Below are 24,322 nucleotides of genomic sequence, written 5' to 3'. Positions count from 1 at the left end.
TTCTCCTCATTAGTCCACATTAGCTATAGCCATGGCAGCAACCAAATACAACACGTTTCCACAATTATATACTTTTGGGATGTGAACATGCATTCATTCTTTTCAGCCAGAATACATTTATCTCCCTCTTCAACCCAGCCTGCTTGCCTGCTCATTTTCACAATGCAACTCCAAGAAGGTCTCCACAGGTTCTCCTTATTGTTGGGCAAGTCACTCCTTTCCCTTTCTCCTACTTCAAAACATACTCGTTTGCAACACTCTGTGTTATTCACAGAGTGAATTGTAACCATTTGGGGGGGGCTGACTCTTCCCTCCAGCTATGCAGTCAGATAACTGGGTTTGTCTTACATTTATTTTTTCAAAATCTAGCCAAGTGGCCCACAATAAGTGTTCAACAGATACTATTGAAACAATTGATGAACTGCATGGAGAATTATAATGAAAAATATCTGGGTTAGTCCAATATGTTAACAAAAACAAATAATACATCTCAGAATGAGATTTACAAAGTGGGAAATGCATAGGAAGTTAAAGCACAATGTTTCCACTTATACTGATTGTAGGCAAGAACTGAAGCAAATAAAGATTTGGTGTGGATTCATAAGTATCAAAGATAAATGTAAATTTATTTGAGTAAGATTAAAACCAACAAATACATTTAACCTCAGAGGAGAAAATTGAGACAAGTAGAGAGAGGACTGTGTAAAAATTGTACTGATCAGTAGTTCATATTCACAAAGCTACAGCAGAAAGGCCTAGGAATTATTAGAAGGGAAAATTTTCAGCATTTCAGTGTTAAGCACTGGAATAAGTAGTTCAGAAAAGTTGTAGAATTTATTTGGAAGATGATCAAGATTTTATTCAAGAAGCCTGAAATTAAAGACTCCTTTAATAGAAAACGTATTTCTGATTCTACAGCTATAAAACATAAGAAAAAAGTCTGTTAATAAACTGCATGATGCCAATGGATCATATTGTACATCATTATAAAAATAAACTTTTAAAAAACTGCCTAATATGAATTTAAAAATTGAAGAATGCACATATATTTCTTCTGGGGGTAAACTTAAAATAGAAATGACTGATTTTTAAAATACTGAAATAGAATTATGTAAGAGTGACTGCTTTTTGGACAATATAAAAGCCTCTTTGTTGGAGTGATATGAAGTTATTAAAAATTGATCCTAGGTCTTATCCACTTCTGATGTTTATTATTCTCTTAGTCCATCTTCATCATTTCCCAATAATAACTGATTGAGTATTTTCTCTCTAATATTTTTTGTCTCTGATTCAGATTAAGTTTTCCATTTTTCATGGGATATTTGGGGTCCATTGTCTTTTAATGTGTACTAATAAAATATCAAAGGTCAGATTTTGCTTGGTGGTAGTTTCCACGATGAAGACTGGGCATGTATGTAGGCAACAATCCTCTGGTCATTCATCCTCCACCCTTATTACTAGATGTGGCTTAAAATAATGGACAAAGCTCAGAGTTTATGCAACAGGTTATTAGCTGCCATCTTTTTATTTTGGATTAATTGCTATTCCAGAATATAGACTCAAATGGTCCTTATCATTCTTACACGTGAAATATAAAATCTGATTAGAGGGATTAAGTTTTATCACATAACTGGTTTTGATTCTGGAAAATTGTTCATGGAGGAGGATAAAACTCACTTATAAATTCTCATTTGGGCCAAATGATTTAGTAAAGAGTGCTGAATGGTTACCTGATTTTATTAATGTCTAAAGTATGGTCCCTGTCACCATAGAAGATGATACTTTGATTATAAGATGTGAGTTTTATGTATATGAATATAAATGATGTCAATAATAACTGGAACTGCTTCTTCAATGAAATTTCTCAGTATATTACATGCCCAAATCAAACCAGATTTTCAGAAAAATAAAACTTTGCTAGTGATTTGGGGTACTAGAATGTTGGGTGTTTTTGTTTATTTTTGAAGAGAAAGTATTCTCTCTTTTTCAAGAAATGAGCATTTATTTCTGAATTAAAATCTTGTTATAATAAATATAATAGCTTCTACTCAGTCTATTTTTGTTATAAGCTGATACAGTTTTACATTTACATTACACAAAAAGGCTAATTTATTTCCTCAAGGTGACTATCTTGGGTATATTTCTGATGTCTCAGGTGCCTCCTCAGAGTCTCTCCTGTTGTTCACTGAACCCACCTCAGATGCCCCTCATTGGGTGAGGGTGAGGCCAGGGCCCTTAAGAAGCAGGCAAGTGAAGACTCTGGTTGGTGAAGAAATCGGAAGAAATGTGGAAGATAAATTCTGTCACTCCTTCTGCTCCCTCCCTCCTACAAATAGTTTTTTTTTTTTGTAGAGACAGAGTCTCACTGTACCGCCCTCGGGTAGAGTGCCGTGGCATCTCACGGCTCACAGCAACCTCTAACTCTTGGGCTTATGCGATTCTCTTGCCTCAGCCTCCCGAGTAGCTGGGACTACAGGCACCTGCCACAACGCCCGGCTATTTTTTCTTTTTGTTGCAGTTTGGCCGGGGCCGGGTTTGAACCCGCCACCCTTGGCATATGGGGCTGGCGCTCTACTCACTGAGCCACAGGCGCCGCCCAGCCTACAAATTGTTTTAAGCTTTTCCTACACAGTCCCTTTGCAGCTCCCTTTCCAGCTGAGCAGCGCACCTGTCTGCTGAGGCTCCCTGCACAGTAGCAGCCAGAGTGGACACCGTCCTGGAAACACATCCCAGGAACTGTTTCCTGTCATTTCCAGCCTCATTTCTTTCTGAGTTCATTCTCTGTGTCCTTGATTTGTACAAGTACCTCTCCCATAAAGCTTTGTTTATGTGATTGTTTGTTTTAAAAAAAAAAAATAGGGTTGAGACAGCTAGTTTTGCTCTTGTTGCAGAGACGGATAGTTCTCCACCAAAATGTGTGCTGTGCTCTCTCTTCAGGGGTCTAGAGCTGTCACTGCAAGCAGCAAACCAGCTGGAGATTCCATTTCTTCACTATCTCCTTTTGCATCAAAATGTGACCAATTACTTAGTCCCACCACTGGCATCTGAGCAGAAACAATAGGACACCTCTTAGCTTAAGCCTTTTAAAGGTCATTAGGCTTTTTCCCAGGTTCTCTTTCTCCTTCTCTCATCTGCCTCTGCTCTTACCCACCACACTCCATTGCTTCATGTAGTAATAACTGCAATAATAAATATAATTACGATTTATTGTGTTTTCTAGGTGCTAGGCACATTACTCCAATTTTCTCACAAGTAGCTCGAGGAGATAGGTACTCTTTTAACCCTCATATTGCAAATGAGACAACCAAGATTACAGCTGCAAATATGTGAACCTGGGATTCCTAGCCTAGGTGGTCTGACTTGAAAGCCTCTGTTCCTACCTAATATGATATGCTGCTTCCCAGAGCAGTTCAATTTAGTAGGGAATTTTTAAGGAAGACTAAGTACATATAGTCCATAAATTAAGAAATACACTCTGGGATTAAAGTTTATTTTATCTTAGAAAAATGTAAGCTCCAAAACAGATGCATTACACTGACCAAAATGATAAACCACAGAGAGGCAAGCTTTATAATTAAAATAGTTTTCTGAGAGAGCCTAAGGTGAGGTTTATTGAGGGACAGTAAACTATTATCCATTTATAAAGCATTCTATCAATTTCATGGATTTTTGTGGTTATTAAAAATTATATAAGATATAGAATTTATTATGGTTAATGGCCAAATCTTGAGAAAATTATAACTAGAGAACCTGGCTTCATTTATAGTAATATTGATCACTTGATCTCCTTTTTTTTCTTTCCAAAGCTTACATTAATAAAACACTAGAATTTAATTTCTTTTGTTTCTTTCTTTATTTCCATCTCTATCCACTACTCTCTAGATTTTGGACTGTAACCTGTTTTCCTAATTATTAAATGTTTGATGAGGCCATATGATGATGCAATACATATGGCTATACTAATAAGCTGCACCAATGATAACCATGCTCACTTTGCAAGAGGACTACCATTATAAAAATTAAAATATAAACAGAGATTTTAAATGCCTTCATTAGGCTAAACTTGGTAGCTCTCTTGTTTGCCTCTCCATTTTTCATGAGATTCTTGAGCGGGGGTCTGAATAAGGCTCAGTACTCACTCTACAAAGATAAAATCATTCTATATTCATTTTGCACGGAAGAATACTCAATAATTCATGAATAGTTTTCTGATTGAAACTATTTTCATCTTTTTGCTAAATCACATCATTTTACTTCCATATATAAGTTTGTTTTGTTGTTAAAGTTATACTACAGTGGATGAGTATTGTATGCATTGCATTATTTAATTAATGCTTATGTTCATTATTCACACGGGAAGTAAACAATATTAAAAAAGCAAACAGATTATTTTAATGAGGCTTTTTATACTACACCTTTTTTGCTTTTGAGGTTATGGCTGAATGAGTGGTTTGAACAAGTTAACCGTTTATTCACAGCCTTCGTAAAGTTTTCTGTCATTAGAAATAAAATTTTAAAAAAGTGAAATTCTTTTCTTTCTTTATTTTTCTTTTTATTAAGACATATACACATACATCATGAAAACATTTATGCATTTCTGGGGTACAATGTGTTCATTTTTTATATAATTTGGAATGCTTACATCAAACTAATTAATATAGCTTTCACCTCATTTACTTAATTATTGTGTTAAGACATTTGTGTTCTATACTTGATAGATTTGACTTGTTCCCTTGCGATACACTTCATAGGTGTGTTCCCCCCATTTACCCACCCTCTATCAAACCTCTCCCATCTCCTCCCATCTTTTTCCTCTTCCCTCTTTCATCCAGGGCTATAGTTGTGATTTATCTTTCATAAGGAAGTGTGACTAATTATAAATTGGTTTAATAAAGGTACTGAGTACATTGGATACCTTTTCTTCTATTCTTGAGATACTTTACTAAGAAAGATATGTTCCAGCTCCATACATGTAAACATAAAAGAGGTAAAGTCTCCATCCTTTTTTAAGGCTGCATAGTATTCCATGGTATACATATACCACAATTTATTAATCCATTCATGGGTTAATGGGTACTTGGGCCTCTTCCATGACTTGGCAATTATGAATTGAGCTGCAATGAATAATTTGGTGCAAATATCTTTGTTGCAAAGTGATTTTTGGTCTTTTGGATATATAGAGGAATATATCCTAATAGAGGAATTGTGGGATCAAATGGCAGGTCTACTTTTAGATCCTTGAGTGTTCTCCAAACTTCTTCTGAAAGGAACGTATTAGGTTTCATTCCACCAGCAGTGAAGAAGAATTCCCTTTTCTCCAAATCCACACCAATATCTGTAATTTTGGGATTTTGTTATGTGGGCTACTCTTACTGGACTTAGATGATGTCTCAAAGTTGTTTTGATTTGCTTTTCTCTGATGATTAAAGATGAGTAGCATTTTTTCATGTGTCTGTAGACCATGTGCCTGTCTTCTTCAGAGAAGCTTCTATTTAAGTCTCTTGTCCACAATGAAATGGGATCATTTGTTCTTTTCGTATTAATAAGTTTGAATTCTCTGGGGATTCTGGTTATTAAATCTTTTTCAGAAACGTAACCTGAAAATATCTTTTCCCATTCTGAGGGCTGTCTGTTTGCTTTAGTTACCGTGTTCTTGGCAGTGCAGAAGCTTTTTTAGTTTGATCAGATCCCAGTGGTGTATTTTTTGGTGTTGCTTCAGTTGCCCCAGGGGTTTTCTTCATAAAGTATTCTCCCAGGCCAATTTCTTGAAGTGTTTCCCCTGCACTCACTCCGAGAATCTTTATAGTTTCATGTCTTAAGTTTAAGTCTTTTATCCAGTGAGAGTCAGTTTTTGTTAGAGGTGAAAGGTGTGGGTCCAGTTTCAGTGTTCTACAAGTCGCCAGCCAATTTACCCAGCACCATTTGTTAAATAGGAAATCTTTCCCCCAAATTATATTTTTGATAGGCTTATCAAAGATCAAATGACAATAAGTGTCTGGGTTCATCTTTTGGTTCTCAATTCTTTTCCATACATCTACCTCTCTATTTTTTGTGCCAGTACCATGCTGTTTTGATCACTATAGATTTATAGTATAGTCTGAAGCATAAAAAGTCAAATTCATAGAAGGAGTAGAGAGTGAAATTGTGGTTTCTAGCATCTGGGGATGGAAGGGTGTGAGAAAATTTTGATCAAAGTGTACAAAATTTCAATTAAATAAGAGGAATTAAGTTCTGGAGATCTATCACACAGTGTGCTAACTATACTTAAAAATAGTATATCATATACTTGAAACTTGCTAAGAGAATAGATTTTTAAATGTTCTCATCACAAAAACATGGTAAATTAATGGTGTATATGTTAATTACCTTGATTTAATTATTCCTCAATATATACATTTATCAAAGCATCCCATTATACTCCATACAAATGCAATTTAAAAAGAAGAAACTTTGCCAGCTGTTTCCTTTGGTAAAAAGTACATATTAATGCAATGTAAAATGAAAAACAATTTTTTAATATACTGACTTTATAACCACATAATTTTAGAGAAAAAATATTCCCTAAAACATGTTTAATGCTTTTGAGTGTATGTCAAAAGTGATACTAAGTTTTCTGAGCAATATTGAACATAGTGGAAACGGTGGATCTCATCCACCTAACAATGAGGCTGAGTTCGTCCCATGGATGGTGGCAGTGGATACAAGAAAAAATTCTCAAACTGCAAAGACTTTACAAGATGGATTTATTCTGTAATAGTGGGGCGTAACCCTGAAAAAATATTCTGGAGTCACAGAAAACTGCTTTCAGGTTTGCTTTACAGGTGACATACCTGTGTTCTTGGGACCGGATATTTTCAATTCTCCTTGCATGAATTGCCCTGCTTATTCTCTATGGCCTAGAACTTTTTTAGAAATGACCATGAAGGTCAAAGACATATAAGACAATAAAAATATTTTGTCAGTGAAAAGATACTTTGTGATTTACTAAATGCATTAAACCAAAATTATGATAAACTTAGCCATTTTGCCCTTTTCTTTATCAATAAGAGCTCAGGCCTTATTGCTTTTGTCAATCTGCATAAAATTTTAGAACATGCCTCTCAGATAATGTAACAAGTTCTATATGTGTTTCTTATTAAAAATAGAAAAAAATACACCTTAATTTCCCAAACATGTCCCTGAAAACTGAGTCACTCCTAACATGAGATTTCATATTAGCTACAAAAAGCTCTATATTTCTTAGAGAATTCAATCATCTCTTCTCTCAATCAAGGTTCTTCATAAACCAGTCCCACACAAACTTTCTAGCAAAATTAGACTACTTACTGTTCTACAGTGCTGTTGCTCAACTTTGTTTTGAAGATATCGCTCACTGACACTGTTCCCAGGCATCTAGCAAAAGATAAACAAAGTAGTCTATACTGGGGAATATTCACTCCAGACATCAGAGAAGCTCTACTAAAATGTTTTCAAGAGCAGTAACTAGCACACAGGGCAATGAGGGGAAGGCGAGAGATTGGTACATATCTGTAAAGTAAACATAAATTAAGGACATAATTTTCCCTGTTTACTAATACTTATTTTTACATAAAGCTTTTTTCTCCTATCACTGCATCAAAATCCTAGTCATCCTAAAATGTCATTCTCTCTATGAATATAATTAAAAACCTTTCCAGATGGAAGCAATCACTCCCATCTCAGTTACCATAAAACTAACGCATGCCTCTGTTCATGCCATTTTACAACTACAATGTTCATTTTTTCTCTAGAATTATTCAGTTTATGAGCATACTTTCTATTTGTTTCTAGACTGTCAAGGATAGGGCTTCATTCTGATTCATTTTTGTATCTTTCAGAACATCTGGCATAGTAACTTAAACATAGAAGATGTCAGTAATATTTGATATAATATTTGAACAAATGGAAAGATACATAGACTAACCATTATTAGGACTACCTATAGCTAAATCTATGGTTTTATGAAATATTGTCTGAAATTTTGTATCACTTTTGTCATGGCTTATTATAAAAAAATACCTACATATATATACACATATACATATACATAGGTACATAACATATACATACATATGTATATAACATATATACACACACATATACATACATATATAATTATACACATATATATAAAATTCTGTCTCCTTTACCATATTATAAGCATTTTGAGAACAGGAATCCTTTGTCATTCATCTGGAATCTTTATTGCCTCTAGGGGGAAAAAGCATTATATCACACCTGGTAGGAGTTAATTGTGGTTAGAATAAATAAATGAATGGATGCTATAAATTACAGAGCTTCTTCTCCATGAGGCATTTCATCAATAGATTTTGTTAAACCAGGAACACAACTTTTCCATATACCATGCACATTACAGTTGCCTCCCTTGCGTATCAAGCAGAAGTTCTAAAATCATGAAGTATATAAAATACTGAGAAGGTAAGTTGAATCAGAAGTGTTGGGGCCAATTGAAATGCTTCACTGATACTAAAATAGGTAAGTGTATCTGAAAGATACAAGGTGTATTATACAAGGACTGAGAAGATAAATTAAACTGACAACTCCTGTTCCTCTAGTGTTTCTCTACTACCAGATGAAACAAATAATAATCTAGGTGTTTTTCAGGCAAAAGTTTTTGCTCCTATACTAAATGAGATGAAGCTTTTATGATCTGAAATTAACCAGTTTCCTCTCTTTCCATCTTGTAGGTCTGGCTCTTTTAAGACTCATAACACTGGCTTGTACAGCTGTTCAATACATGTTTATTAAAAGAATAGTCATGATAGATTATTCTAAGAAGAAGTTATCTGGAGAATACTGACATACCTTATCACAGAATTGTCCCAGGTAGCAAATCACAATCTACAGCACTCTTCTCAATCCTTTTCACTTATCCTGTCTTCCAATGACACAAAATAAGTGGAAACTCCATAGTTGACCAAGTCCCTACACTGACCACCTCAAGTTGACCTAATTTTCATAGACTAGGCATGCAACATATATACGTATCAGTTCGGTAGGTCTAGTCCCTTATATTGACCACCTTAATATGTTGACCAGTTTGATATAGTCCCTTGGTGGTCATCTTACAGAGTTTCTACTGGATTCTTTTCTCTTTTTTAGTGGACAGACTCTGCTGGTTCTTCGTCTTATGCCATTGTTCATGTTCTTAATTTGCCCTGTATTCCTTGCCCACAAATGTTTATGTATTGAAATTATAACCATCCTCTAAGTCCCAGTTCAAATCTTTCACATGTGAGCGCTCACTAAAAAAAAAAAAAAAAAAAGAAAGAAAGAAAAACTCTACTATGTTTCATATTCCATCTCACCCTATTTTTTGGCAGAGATTTTATAAGGCAAAGACTATATCTTGACTATATCTCTATGCCTTATATGTAGCCCTAACGAGCAAGCTGTTCATTGTAGGATTTCAATACATATTCTTATGAAGTCTTTTCCCACCAAGGCTTATATAAATAGAACAAACTTGATTAACCAAATGTCTACTTACATTAAAGTGAGGTAGATTGTAATGAGAAGCTATGTTTCTGGATCAACTCTCCCACTGGAAACAATAAAAAAAAATGCTGGATAAAATATTTCTTTTTAAAATTGTCTGAAAAGAATTGAAAGTATATAAAGATAGTTGGAACTGCTAGGGGAAATATTTGTGGGGGATGGGAATCTGAATGCAGTGAGAGAAACCAAGCATCAAAGCAACGTAAGTGCATTTTCCTATAGTCATTTGTTTATATTACACATTTTATCTTTGATCAATCAACCTAACAGAATAAGGGAACAAGGTTCTGCCTGAGATTTCATTAAAAAAAAATGGACACCAAACATTAAGCTTTTCTCTTTCTCCAATCCCAAGTGAATACAAAGAATATAAAGAAGACTTTCTTGGTAGAAGTACAGTGTTTAGGAAGAAAGAAAAAAAAAGAAGGATAGAAGTGAAAAACAACATGGTCCCTGAGAAGTTGTAGCACAGCTCTAGCCTTCTTATTATGTAGGTATAACCTGCAAATTTTATTCTATTAACTTAGATTGAAGTAATCAGTTACTGGTAATGTCCTAGGCTTCTTAAGAAAAAATGGAAAATACTCTGTAGAAGGATACTTTCTCAGGGAAATTCCTATGATAATAGTTGAATGAAAATGATCAGCACACAGTCAAAGATAACCAGACATACAAGAAACAAAGCCTCATTAGTAAGAACCAGCAAAAATCAACTGAAACAGACTTCAGATGTTAGTATCACAAGACATCAATTATAAAACAACTATGTCTCCTAGTTTTAACAAAATAAAGTCTTCAAAATAATTGCAGGAGACAATTAACAATCACATACTAAGTTCAAACAAAGAAACAAATGTCTAAAAGTAAACATTGCAAGAATTAAAATCAAATCCATATTGCATATCACAAAAAGAGACTGATATAAAGACCTGGAAGATAAATAAAGATAAATTACTTGCAATGCAGCTCAAAAAGACAAAAATTTCCCAGAAGAGGACTATGGATTGGATTGATGTGACACCCAAGCAATCCATTTGTTCCAGCTCCCCACTCTGCCATTTATCACCCCTCTTTGTGTGTCTCCATGGCCATCCTCCCCGACCTCACTATAATTTTATTTACCCTTCCCCTGCCTTTGATTTTTTTTGACACATGTATTAAATTCACCAGAAACCTGGAAAAAAAAAAAAAAGAAAAAAGATATGACAAGGAAGGGTATAAAAAATTTGAAGAAACATTTAATGTAGGTTTAATTTGAAGCTTAGAAGGAAATAAGAGAATGTAAAAGGGGATACATTTGAAAAAACAATGCTTGAAAATTTTCTAAAATATATTAATGACATCAATAAACAATTTCAGAAAGCATAACAATCTAGGCAGAAAAAAGTAAAAAGATATTGATGTCTCTAGGCATCATCCTAAAACTGTGGAAAAATAAAGATAATGAGAAAAATATTATGAGCAATGAGAGAATAGCAGTTATGTTAACAGATGACTTCTTGATTGCAATAATGGATGACAGATAACAGTAGAATGATATTTTTTGATGAGCTGAAAGAAGTGACTGCCAACTCAAAATTCTATACCCAGAGAAAATATATATTTCCCAAATGAGGGAAAAATAGAGATTTTTTTCAAATAAGCAGACACTAAGATACATTTCTAACATAAGACTCTAAATATAAGAATTTCTTAGAATACACTTCAAGCAGAAGTAAAAATACTTCTAAAATGCAAGATTAAGATTCAGGAAGAAATAAATAACAAAGAATGCTGTAAACATTGAGCAAATATAAACCTACCTTTACTGTATAAAAGAGAATAATGTCTAGTGGTGTTAAATTAAAATGCTAGGCAGCAATACATTAGGAATGAGATAAATGAATTAAAAATATTCTGAAGTAATATCTTGGAAGAAAGTAAAGGATTTGACTCACTTTAGTCTTTGATATGAAACAGTGTTGTAATCCTAGGCTAACTACTAACAGAAGAGAAAAAAGTATGTCCCTCCCAAACTAGCAGAGAAAAACATGGAATGATGGAGTATTAAAGGGCAGAAAAAGCAAGACATACATGGCAAAAGAAGAAATAAATACTATAATTATATCTATATAAATTAAAAAACAGACTATATTAATATTTTAAGGGATATAGATATAGGTGGAGAAATATTAAAAAAAACAATAAAATAAGGAATAAAATGCAAATAATCTTCCTAACTCCAGAGAAAAAGAAGAGGTGGTGATGACGGCAAAGGGACAATGATAGAAATGGGGCTTCTAGAAGGTTGAGAGGGTTTATATCTTGTTGTGGGTGGTGCTGATGTAGGTAACTGAGTATTAACTGTTTATATTTACATAGGAATTTTATACATTTTACTAAAAATTATTTCTACATTATTTTATAATATTTGTTTAAAAAATTTAGTAAGTTATGGATCAGAATATGTATATGTGTATATGTACAAAAGAAAATCTATGAGAATGTGAAAACTATCCTTTCCTTCATAATCCAGGAAAACTATATCTAGGGACACTGGCAGTCCTCCTCACTGGAGGGCTAGTCAAACTCTGAATAAAGTTTGTCCTAATTTGAGATAAAGTGGGCAAAATAAAACTATGTATATAGATGTATAATTTCATGTCTTGAAAGAGATGTGTTTATTCTGAGATTTTTATCCTTCCTAGATTTTGGATTGAGTATTTTATAATGTCCTTTCTGTTATAAAATGGTGATGATAGTAGGTGGCAGGTTACTATGTAGTGTCCTTACTAAAAAAACAAAACCAGAAGAGGTCGGTCTGCTAGCTCTTTTAATAGACCACTGAGGAATAAGAGCCTATAATTCTCTAATCTACACATACCAGTGAAGTGATTCTGTGGTTATTTCAGGGGAAAGCTGCTTTGGATAAAAATGTGACTTGGGTATTGTAGAGTGAATGTTTGTGTTCCCCTAAAATTCATATGTTGAAATTCTAAACCCCAATTTGATAACATTGAAAAGTAAGCCCATTAGGAGATACTTAGGTCATAAAAATAAAGACCTCAAGAATCAAACTAGTGACCTAATATTAACAGACGTAAAAGTTTTCTCTCTCACTTTCTACTGTAGAGTGAGGATACAGTGAGAAGATGGCTAAATGGAAACCAGGAAGCAGTCCCTCGTCAGACACCTGATTTGCTAGGTGCCTGTACTATGAGAAATAAATGTCTGCTATTTAAAACAACCAGTTGGTTGCTGGTATTCTGTTATAGAAGCTCTAAGAGAATAAGACAGATATGAACTAAAAGAACTTCATTCAGAAAGAAGGGAGCCAAACATGGAATGTGGGATCATTTTGTAATATGCTATATTAAATGTGAAAACAGTAAGGGTAAGAGTCAAGGGAAGAAAATAAGGGCTCTGGGAAACTTCATATAGACATGCAGGAAGTTATATCTAGGGCCCCAGATGGATAGATGGCTTCATTTTCCGTATTAGTGCTCGCATATGACATTTTATGCTGCTTACGCATATACATTTTCATTTCTGGAGTCTGTGCATTATGTAGTCTCCATAATTAAATATGTCTCTTGTATAAATATCTGAATCAGCTCAAATGCAAAATTAATATAGGGTAATAATATGTTCTAATTATACTATATCATGTACCATAGAATATATTTACTTACGTATTTTTTTTTTTTTGAGACAGAGTTTCACTTTGTCACCCTCAGTAGAGTGCTGTGGCGTCATAGCTCAAAGCAACCTCAAACTCTTGGGCTCAAGAGATTCTCTTGCCTCAGCCTCTCAAGTAGCTAAGACTACAGATGCCTGCCACAACACCTAGCTATTTTTAAAGATGAGCTCTTGCTGGTTCAGGCTGGTTTGGAACTCCTGAGCTCAGGCTTCCAGAGTGCTGGGATTACAGGTGTGAGCCACCAGCCCAGCCAACATATTTATTTATTTATTCATTTATTATTATTATTATTATTATTTTATTATTGGGGATTCATTGAGGGTATAAGAAACCAGGTTACACTGATTGCATTTGTTAGGCAAAGTCCCTCTTACAATCCTGTCTTGCCCCTAAAAGGTGTGGAATGCACCAAGGCCCCACCCCCTCCCTTCTTCCCTCTCTCTCCTCTTCCTTTCCCCACCCCTACCTCCTTCTTTCTCACTCTGCTCTCCCCTTCCCCCACCCCTACCGTGTCCTTAATTGTCATTAATTGTCCTCATATCAAAATTGAGTACATAGGATTCATGCTTCTCCATTCTGTGATGCTTTTCTAAGAATAATGTGTTCCACTTCCATCCAGGTTAATACAAAGACTATAAAGTCTCCATTTTATTTTAAATGGCTGAATAGTATTCCTTGGTATACATATACCACAGCTTGTTAATCCATTCCTGGGTTGGTGGGCATTTAGGCTGTTTCCACATTATGATTAATAGAGCATAATTATTTTATAGTCATTATGTATTTTTATTTTTATTAATTAATTTCATCTCTTATTTTTTCTGTTGTCAAATGTCACCATTCTCATCTTACAGGTGAGGAGTCTTAAGTTCAAAGAAGTGAGCAACTTTGTCAGCTACTAGAATTACATCCCTGAGGTCCAACTTCAAAACTCTGCTCTAGCTACTTTGCTGCTTTGTTTCACCACAGCATTAACATTCAAAGATCATTTGTATAAAGATTAAAATGCCATTTACTCTTTTAAATCACCTTCCTAACTCACTCAGGCAACTTCTATCAATCCCTTGGAGGAAAGGACAGACTTTCCCAGAAGCACAATTAACAACACCAGGACATGCATAAAGGGTTGCAAGAGAAATTCAGAAACTTGGGCATAAATCCCATCCAAAATAAAGCCACAGCATCTTTAATCAAGGCCTGGCAGTCATCTTTATCATTTCTCTGAGACTAGAACTGGTAATGTGGGCTGTCCCACTAGGCCTTTAATACTTGGTTAGAAACGAATCCAAGAAGTTGACTAGCAAGACAATTCCAGCAGTACAAACATGAATCGAATCTGTAATTCTCTTCCTCGTTACCACAAAACAGTTAGTTCCTGCCCTGAATTCACTTTGAAGACAATGAATGCTTTGGAGAAACTGTACAAAGCATTGAAAACAGGGCCAAAAGTAATAAATACGGACTGCCAAAAAAACGTTAACCAATTTCCTCTATAAGTCAAGTCTATTGTCAATTTACAATAATTCTGAAGGTTGAACTAGAGGGATGCAATTAGTAAGCTAACTTGCAGGGTTTGCCTCCAATCTAAAAAGGAGTTTTCTTTCACCTGCATAAAATTAAACAGCTGGTAATTATATCTCCTGTTAGGAAGAGATTAAAATAATAAAATAAAAATAAACCAATGCTTTACTATGGAATCTAATCTCTCCCATTATCCCACACATTCACATAAACTCTCCTCCCAGTGGAATTCTTTTCACTCAGCAGGATGAAGATCATCTTCTCAGCAGCCTAACTCAGCAAGGCCAGCCACTTTCCTTCCTTCCTGACTTCCCCTTTAGAACTTATTCAAAGGGAAGACAAAGGACCTGCAAGTGGATGGGAGTTGTTTTGTGCCTGGCCCTTAGGGGTACTTTATTTTTCTTAAAAAGATTATGTCAACCTTCCTGTAGCCAAAAATAAAAACAAAACAAAATACTAAAACAATTTTCTCAGGCAGTTTGAATTAAAAATACAAAGAACCGAGATATATTTTTAATTTATTCATAATTAGTTTACAGATTGGCCCACACTGAGACTCCAAAATCAGCACACCACCTGGGGATAAGGGCTATTGCAGTTATCAGAAGCAAGCCAAAAGCTACCTTTTGTTCTTGCTAAAATCTTAAAAAAAAAAAATCTTCTAGCAAATGATTTTCTATTTCCTATTTAAAGAGGATTACATAGCAAACACAACAGTGGCTGGAGAGCAAAGAATTTACCATCGTTTTATTACCTGCCAAATATAAATTAGTTTATTGTGGTTTACTCCTGCCAGGCGACCCCTCTCCTTGTCCATCAGGCCAGTGGGCTATGAAGTCCTTCCTAAACAGGAGGCTGTCAGTTATGTTCCCTGTCCACTGTCTTCTACATCTTACAGTGTCTCTTGGCTCGGGTAGCAAGGTTGTGAGCTTGAATTGGCCCCAACAAATTGCCTCCACTTGCTAGCTATCACTGTGAAATCTCTGCAGGCATGTATGAGGCCCTCCTCCAGGTATAATGAAGAAACCCTACTAATTTCACTTTGTAATAACTATAGGATACAGAAATTATATTTGCTCCATTAGATGGAATCACAGAAATGTGGAGAAAGGTTAGCTTTATATAGTGAATGTCACAGTTAGACTAAGGAAAAAAATCACTTTGTTAACGTAGAGTGTTTCCTCATTGGTAACACCCTACATTAAGGTGCCATTTATGAATAGTTTATTATTATTTATTAATGTCTGAAGTACTTTATAGCATGCTAGATAACAACTTAAATTCATGTGTTAAAGATGCACATACATGGTTTAATACAATTTATGTCTTATTCTTTAAAACAGCTTCCCTTGGTATCATCCGTTAAGCATTTATTACTAATGCATTTTATAACATTCTTTATAATACATTATTTGAGCAAGTAGCTACATTTAGTGATCATTTCATAAATAAGAATAACATATTTATAAATGGCACCTTAATTTGAAGTGTTACCTTCACATTACTATATAGCTGCTCACCATTCATCTCATTTTGTGATTATTCTCCAAATGCACCACTTAATAAAATAGACACTAAGTTCTATTTCCCTTCATCTGATTAAAAGTTTATTGAGTCATTTTCTCCATCTGATTTCAGATGTTGGTAGCTTGGAAGTTTTAGTGTGATTTCTGACAAAACCAAACTTTTAGTACAACGATATTTCTGAAAAGATGATTAACAGTAGAAATAGAGAATTATTTACCGTATTGGACAGAGCCTGTTGTTTGGATTCTTTGTAAAATTCAATTTTTCTACTAGAAAGAACAATCCAGGAAGTAGACCAGTTTTTCCTTAGGAAAAAACAAAGAGGAAAAAAGCATTATCAGTTGAAGAAATCATTTATAGATACAGTATGAGCAACATTTGGAATGAGTAAATACCATCTTTATGTTTAACTAGTCTTCCTGGAAGCATTCTCTTTATTAAAATCTATAGGTGCCATGAAATTTAGGTGACAGTAAAGACATTCTGTAATTACTGAAAAGCATGGTCTTTATAGTAAAAGTTTTTCAATTTATAAATCTTCCTGAAATCTTTTCCAACTACTAAAATTCCTATTTTTATGTAACCATGTGCCTTGCTCTCATAAGAAGTCTATATTTCTACATCAAGCCAAAAATAGCAAAGTAAAAATAGAAATCAGAATCCCTTCCTTCATTTTGTCTTCTCTTCATTGGTTTAGTATATTTCAGAGGATGAAAAACTAACCAGCTCATATGTCATTGCTTAATTTAAAATATTTTCATAATGTTGAATCTCACTGGAAACCAAAGAAATGCAAACAAACACAGAGGCATACTTTTTCCCTCTTTGCCCATCAATTTGTCCAGGATTAAAAGGAATGATAACATCTAGGGTTAATGAGAGTATAGGAAATGGGTTCTCTCATACCCGATAGGTGGGAGTATAAACTGGTATGTCCTTTCTGGAGTGCCATTGACAATATATTTTTAAAACAATCTTTAAAAATATGCATATCTTTTGCCTTTACGTGTTCATTACTATTAATTTAAATTTATTCTAAAGAAAAATATCTCACTCATTGTTAAGGCTGTATGTTTAGGAACAAATGTACATCATTATTTGTTAATTCTGTACCAAAAATATCAAAAAATAAGAGATTAGTTAAGTAAATTGCATATGGTAGATTCATATAATGAAATAATGAACCCTACACTTCAGAAGAATACTGACATGGGAAGATTTTAATGCAAACCATAATGCAATCTATAGTCCAAAACTCCATGCTGTGCTGTCTTCGTCACCCATCTGAAACCTTTCTGATTATTATTATCATTTTTAAGGAAGCAGGAAACAGTTTTTTGAGGATGAGAAAGGTAGGCTTACAGAGTAAGAAAGTTTATAAAGTGGGATACATTCACCATGGACATGAACAGGCCTCCATTACTAGGGAAAGTAGGCAAAGAGGCCCCTTCTGATCATTAATTCCATTCATTAAAAGACAAGATATTGCTTTTTCAAATGTGCCTCCATGACTTCCTTGTATATTACTTATAATAAATTTTAAAATATTTTTAAAATTTTATTCTCTCTTATCCCATTAAAAAAATAAGTTCCCAAATGGTAAAAACAATTTCATCTTTATAGAGGTATCCGCAGTTCCTAGCATACTGCCTTGGACAGAATAGAAACACAATATATATTTATTGAATTGGTGAGTGCACTTTGGCATGGAAAAAAGTCTGACTATGATAATACTTAAATCAGGTAGTAAAATCATGGCTTTTTCTTTTCCTTTATATTTTTTGGTGTTTACCAACTTTTCTACATTAAGCATACATTATTTCTACAGTTAGACTATGTGTGTGTTTGTGTTGTGAAAAGTATTCTTTTTAGATGACAAAGCATTAAGGAGATTAATATACATAAGTTTCTATCCATTATATCATATTGCTGCAGCTTGCTTTGGCTTAATATTAACTTTAAAATAGTTGAATTCAACTTTTAAAATATTTACAGAAAGATTTCATTCGGGTCAATAGAAAACCCCACAAACATATTTTTTAAATGACCATTCAACAACTTTGTGTCATTTATTTCCATTTGTCTCTTAGAATCTAGGATCTTGATGAAAAGACAGCTTTGATTCAGCAAGGTTAGTGTTTGCAAGAATTAGGTTGCTCTTACACGTCTGACGCTTTTTTAACGACGCGTCATTGTGTTATTATAAAAAAGAACAGGATAAACAGACACACAAGAAACACAATGTGTATTTTCCAACATAGAAATACAAACATCACGTTCTTGGATCCTCTTGTCTTTAAATGAAGAGTCAATTTTTCAATTAAATAATGAAAAGATGTAAAGAAGTAACGCAGGAAGAAAATCATATAGGTGTTTTCTTCTGCCCTACTGCTCGTTTCTCCTTTTAGGTACCGGTAGCTGCAAGGTGAACTGAAGGAGCCATAGCTTTCATATGCTACAGGTTGTAATATTACATGGCCCCAAACAGCAGAAAGAGAAACGTTAGAAAGACTGCTGGTCTAGTCTGGGCATCTTCTGTGAGCATCCTTATTTTATTATTTTAACCATATGTGATGAGAGAGTATGGAACACCCTCACACATGACGAATCCACATTTAACCTGCCTGTTACATTTCTCACTATATTTTTTATCTTTTGGCAAGGAGATACTATACCTTATTTGCGTCCTATCTATAGTAAGTCCTGGTTAAATGGTTTTGATTTGAATCTGTTTCAGATGTTGATCGTTTATAAACTTTCTGGCAAAATTTCTCCTTCCTTAAAGTTGGAACTGGAACTGGTTAGAACTAACGTTGCATGAAATTCAATTATCTCATTGTTCTTGATTAGGACTTTGAACTGCTGTGAACTGTGTTCTTATTACGTGAACAGAAGAATGAGCTGGAGAGGGTAGGAACCACAGGTCTTGGAACTTTAGTAATATAAATTGCTTTGACACCTTAAATACAGTGCTATTTCTTTTTGTGTTCGTAAACTGTAAACATTATCTTTATCATATTAGAATAAAAGTGAAAGCATTTAAATCTATTGCTTGGAAAGAATGTCATTTCAAAATGAAGAATAAAATGCTGCTGACAACCTTTTAGATGTCCTTCTTTCATTTCATTTCCCCCATGATTTCTTTTAAAATAATAACTAGCATAAGTTATTTTGAGTTCCTACTGTAAATTTGATCATTTAGCATAGGTTTAACTTCGCAATCAAAAAATGATAAGGTACGAATAATGTCCTTATTTACTAATGGACGAAAATGAGGATCAGAGAGTTTAGGTGATGTACTTAAGGTCATACCTTTATATTTATAGTTAAACCCAGTCTTTCTGACTCCAAAACTTATAATCTGTTCATTACTTTTTTAAAGGGTGAAGCAGTACTACCTTAGTTAAGGATATTGTCAATGTCAAATTTCAACATAGTTTGGGTTGAAATCATTAAATCATAAAAGTTAGTGTGCACAGCCTGTGACAAAATATCAGCCATCTGAATTCTGTCATTAGCTAATTTACCTTATTCTTATTAGAAAATTAGGGGAAAGACTCACCACTCCCAAGCTCTCTTCCCTTAGAATTTGCACTGTTTCAAGGAGTAGGATCACGTACCGTTTTATTCCTCATAAGAAATCAGAAGTAGGTGTAATGTTCCTAACTGGGTGGAACCTGTCTCTTTCCTACAAGGGATTATTCTGGTCTCAGTAAGGAACAAATCATCTGTATTCGGTAAGGATCATAAAACCAGAAAGGGAATCAAGAGCCTGTAGTCTAGGAGTAGCTGAGACTTCATCTAATGGGAACAACTTTTAACCTATGACTCAAGTCTGACCCTTCCTCTCTGAACAAAATACTCTAGCAGCTTGATCATTGTCCATACAATATCTGTTCAGTCCATTCCTCATTCTGATATGTTTGACTAATTGTGATGGAATAGTTCTTAGCATCTCAGCGGAATGGCCTTTTCACTCAGTTACTTAACACAGTGAGACACTGTCATCCCTGGAGAGAACATGGGAAGAATCAGTTGGCAAGATTTTGCTCCAAGTGAAACCTTTAATATTTTCCATATGCAACCAAGTAACTATAGGTGACTGCTATTCAGTGTATTGGGTGACACCTCAGAAAGTGAGTAACTTCTGTAAGCTTAAAGGACTTAGCCAGGACAGGTGAGTCTAGCAGTTTTGGATAAAATTTTTCAAATAAACCTTTCTAAAATGAAGTTGTTTTTAGAATAATAAAAGTTCGTCTAATCCCCCAGTCTCCCTGCACCCACAAAGAGAGACACCATCTCTGGTCTTTTAGGTCCTTTCCAGGATGGGGCACAGTATCTGACCTTCAGTAGTTGATCATTAAAGGTTTTTTGAGTAAAAGTACAGGTATATATGGATTTTCCAATTTCAAAGGGTCATGCATCAAGATTTTTCCTGCTCTGTGTTGACTATTGTTTACCAACAAAGACAAAGAAATAAAGGGAAAAAAAGTTAAATTTCCCTTCTTTGTTCTTTACTATTTTAATACAGCACTGCTAGCATTCCTTTTTTCCCTAAATTATTTAACCCTGAACATTTAGGCTATTTTTCCAATATATAATTCTAGTGGCTGATCCCTGAGCTTCTTCCAAGGGTCTTCCTATGTCTCATACCTACACAAATACTATGAGCTTGCTTTGGGCCCCATGGTGTGCCACACATGGCGCCTGGTATTCTATATGAATCATGTAATTTAATCACTAAACCAGTCATAAGTACCTGCTAAACATTTACAACATGCTAAACACAATTCTCAGGGCTTAAAATATTAAGGAAAATAAGAGATACATAAAAAACTTTACCTCTAACTATAGAAAGATGGGAAATAATCATGGAAAGAAATAATCCTCCAAATAATTTCAGTAGGTGGGCTTAACCTCATATTATGGATGAGAAAACTGAAGCATAGGGATGTTGCATTCTCACCAAGGGCAAATAAGTCATAAAGATGGGGTTCAACCACCAAGCCTCCTAGACCCTGAGGCTCCTGCTCATTCCAGCCTCCCCAGAGAAGGTGGCATGCAGCCCACCCTTCAGTTGTGCTCAGCTTGCCTGTGTGGGGCCTCAATGTAGGAGCTAAGAGAGGGAGTCACAGAACTGTTTCCAAAGAATTGCCAGACCTTCTTTCTCCCTTGGAGCAAAGTCACTCTTAGCTTGACCTGGATTGTCCCCTGGTGTTGCCCTGCAAACCCTTTATCCCCGCCTGCCATCCATTCCATACCCAGTCAGGTCCGCACATTTCATCACAACTTGGAGAGCATTCTTTTCTATTTTTTCACAGGAAGAGATAAAAATCAAGCTGTGAGATAGATGTAAGGGGTAAATAATACTTACGGTTCAAAAAATATCTAATTTTAGTAAATCCAAAGTCCCATGAATAAGCGAGGCAGTCCCCGGTCTCCAGACAGATTTATAGGAAATCAGATAAAGGATTAATCCTAGTGACTCAGGGCAGGAAACAGATACCAGGACAAGAAATTCAGGTGTTTATTTTATTAATATTTTGACACACAGAAAAAAATCGCATCTCAGAGGGGAGAAAGGTACTGACTACAATTAGGAAGGGGGGAGAACTAAATTTGTATTAGGGCAATTATATATAATTTATGCAATCAGTGGGGCATTTATCCAAGTGAAACCCTTCACAAAACTTTCCTAAAAACAGATCTTGAGTTGTGAAGTTGCAAAATGCCAAAAAGAAAACCAAACTAAACTGAAAACAAACACAAAAAGCACCTATAAAACAATAACCAAAAACTCAGTGTGGACATCAGCTTGACATTCTACACAGTGAACACCGGATGGCAGCACATAACAGCAACTTTGTCACTGCTCGTCTGGAAGAAAGCTTGATGGAAAACCGCCCTTAAATTTTTCATTGCCATTCTAAGAATCTGTTAGCTTCAGCTCTAGGTTTAACACATTTGCTTGCTCTAAACACCAAAGCTTTATATTCTACACTCACTTCTCTTATGCCTTCTTGAGGTAACAACACATTGACAAACCAAAAAAGCCAGAGGAAAACACACATGTGATTACTTTGCAAATTTTAGCCTCCCCTATTTGGGCCATCTGCCTTTTTTACCTGACTTGGTCATGCTGGATTTGATTTGATTCTGCACCAGTGATGGAAGTGAAAGTGATTTACTCTAGTGTCTCTGACTGATTTACTGCAAAATCACTCTGACACTGTTAAATGTTCAGACTTGTTCTCAAACTAGTAGGTCTAGGAATGTATTTTCTCTCTCACATTCTAAGCTTCTTATGATTTATGACTGCTAAAAGGTGTGTTAAAGAGACAGTGAAGTATAAAGGACACACATTTCTGTCAGTGTTGCAAGAAATTGAGAAAGACAGATATAGCCATGAAGCATTTATTATGATCCTGAGCAGAAAATACTAAAGAAAAGATATGTTTGCATTAGGCAGGCACCTTAGTATCACAGGAAGTCCATTCTAAATAACAATTGTTCAAGCAAACAAAGTTTAGGATGAAAGCAGGCACTAGCAGACATAACCACTACACTGCCCTGTTCTGCATTTTTTTAATACCCATATTTATGTCCATGTCTTCACTCCCAAGTATTTCTTTCTGAGCAAGAGAACAGAGGAAGAATCTACATGTAATAAGAAGTATGACATACAAAGGAGCCGGCTAAGGAGAAGGACTGACTGGGTGCATAGGGAGAGGCTAGCAGAGCATGTTGAAATAGTGCATTGAAATTAACTTTACTAGGGGCTTGTAGAATTTTAGAGAGGACAGGGTTACTCACAGTTTGGGGGATGGACATCTTTAAATAAATTCCTAAACTTAATCAGAAAAACTGACGTAGATTTTTGATGTTCAAAATTAAAATTGAAGTTGAATGCTGAATATATTCCTTTTTTTTTTTTTGAGATAGAGTCTCACTATGTCATCCTTGGTAGAGTGCTGTGGCATCACAGCTCACAGCGACCTCACACTCTTGGGCTTAAGTGATTCTCTTACCTCAGACTCCCAAGTAACTGGGACTACAGGTGCCCACCACAGCACCCAGCTATTTTTTGTTGCAGTTGTCAAGGTTGTTTAGCTGGCCTGGGCTGGGTTCGAACCTGCCAGCCTTGGTGTATGTGACTGGCATTGTAACCACTGTGCTATGGGTGCAGAGCCGAATCTTGAATATATCCTGTTTTTAAATCTACCAGTGTGTCACCAAGGAAATGTGTACAACCTCATTCCAAAATAAGCCTAAATGTATGATCTTTTTTGAATGTAAGATATAGTCAAGGAATTCATCTTCCTTGTAGCCTCTCCTGTTCATACTTAGGGATCAGTCAAAATTTCCTTAGATAGAAATAGAAATAATTAAATACGAATAAAAGAGAAAACAAGAAGGAGGAAAATGGAAGATAAGAAAACAGCACAAGTACAGATAATCTAGAATGGATTTTTTTTTTTAATTTTTTTATTAAATCATAAGTGTATACAATGATATGATTATGGGGCATCATACACTCACTTCATAAACCATTTGACACATTTTTATCTAGAATGGATTTATGAGCAGAAAACGTTGTAGAAATTAATAAAATGATATTTATTAAGTGAAAATTGAAGTCTTTAGTACAGTTGATGTCCTGAGATAAAAAGATAATTTTTAGTCCTTGACTTCAAACAGATGAAAGCAAAAGATAAAAAACAAACATATTTCAATCAGAAGGCAGGACTAAATTCTGTCATACTAAGTCTGCATAAAATAGGAGAAAGGAGAGGTTAATACAGGTGACCAAGACTCTCCATTTGTACAATACTAAGTAATAATAGAGTTTACATTGTATTAATAATTATTACTTAAAACTTGTAAAACATTTAGCCAAGTTCTTGACAGAGTAAGCATCTATTAATATTGCCTATTAACTCATTAAAATTTATAAAAAGATATAAAGATTGTTGAGAAATGTTACAAAGCCTATCAAAGGAAATTTTACATAAAAATACAAATTATACCAAGTATGGTATATTATTAGTTGCTAAATTA

General features: G+C 34.7%; 1 protein-coding gene across 2 annotated transcripts in view; it reads right to left on the bottom strand.

The window, feature by feature from the left end:
- LOC128579149 (rho GTPase-activating protein 15-like) overlaps positions 1-24,322 on the bottom strand; it is a 152,429-nt gene that overhangs the window by 110,591 nt on the left and 17,516 nt on the right. For both annotated transcript variants that reach the window (XM_053581394.1, XM_053581395.1), the window contains exons 3-4: positions 16,482-16,569; positions 7,327-7,392 (exon numbers count right to left, since the gene is read on the bottom strand). In XM_053581394.1, coding sequence (XP_053437369.1) covers positions 7,327-7,392; positions 16,482-16,569 — 154 coding nt within the window. The remainder of the gene's footprint in view (positions 1-7,326; positions 7,393-16,481; positions 16,570-24,322) is intronic.

The sequence above is a fragment of the Nycticebus coucang genome, chromosome Y (genome assembly GCF_027406575.1).
Source record: "Nycticebus coucang isolate mNycCou1 chromosome Y, mNycCou1.pri, whole genome shotgun sequence".
In the NCBI taxonomy this organism is placed as follows: domain Eukaryota; kingdom Metazoa; phylum Chordata; class Mammalia; order Primates; family Lorisidae; genus Nycticebus; species Nycticebus coucang.
This window is presented reverse-complemented; position numbering and strand designations above follow the sequence as displayed.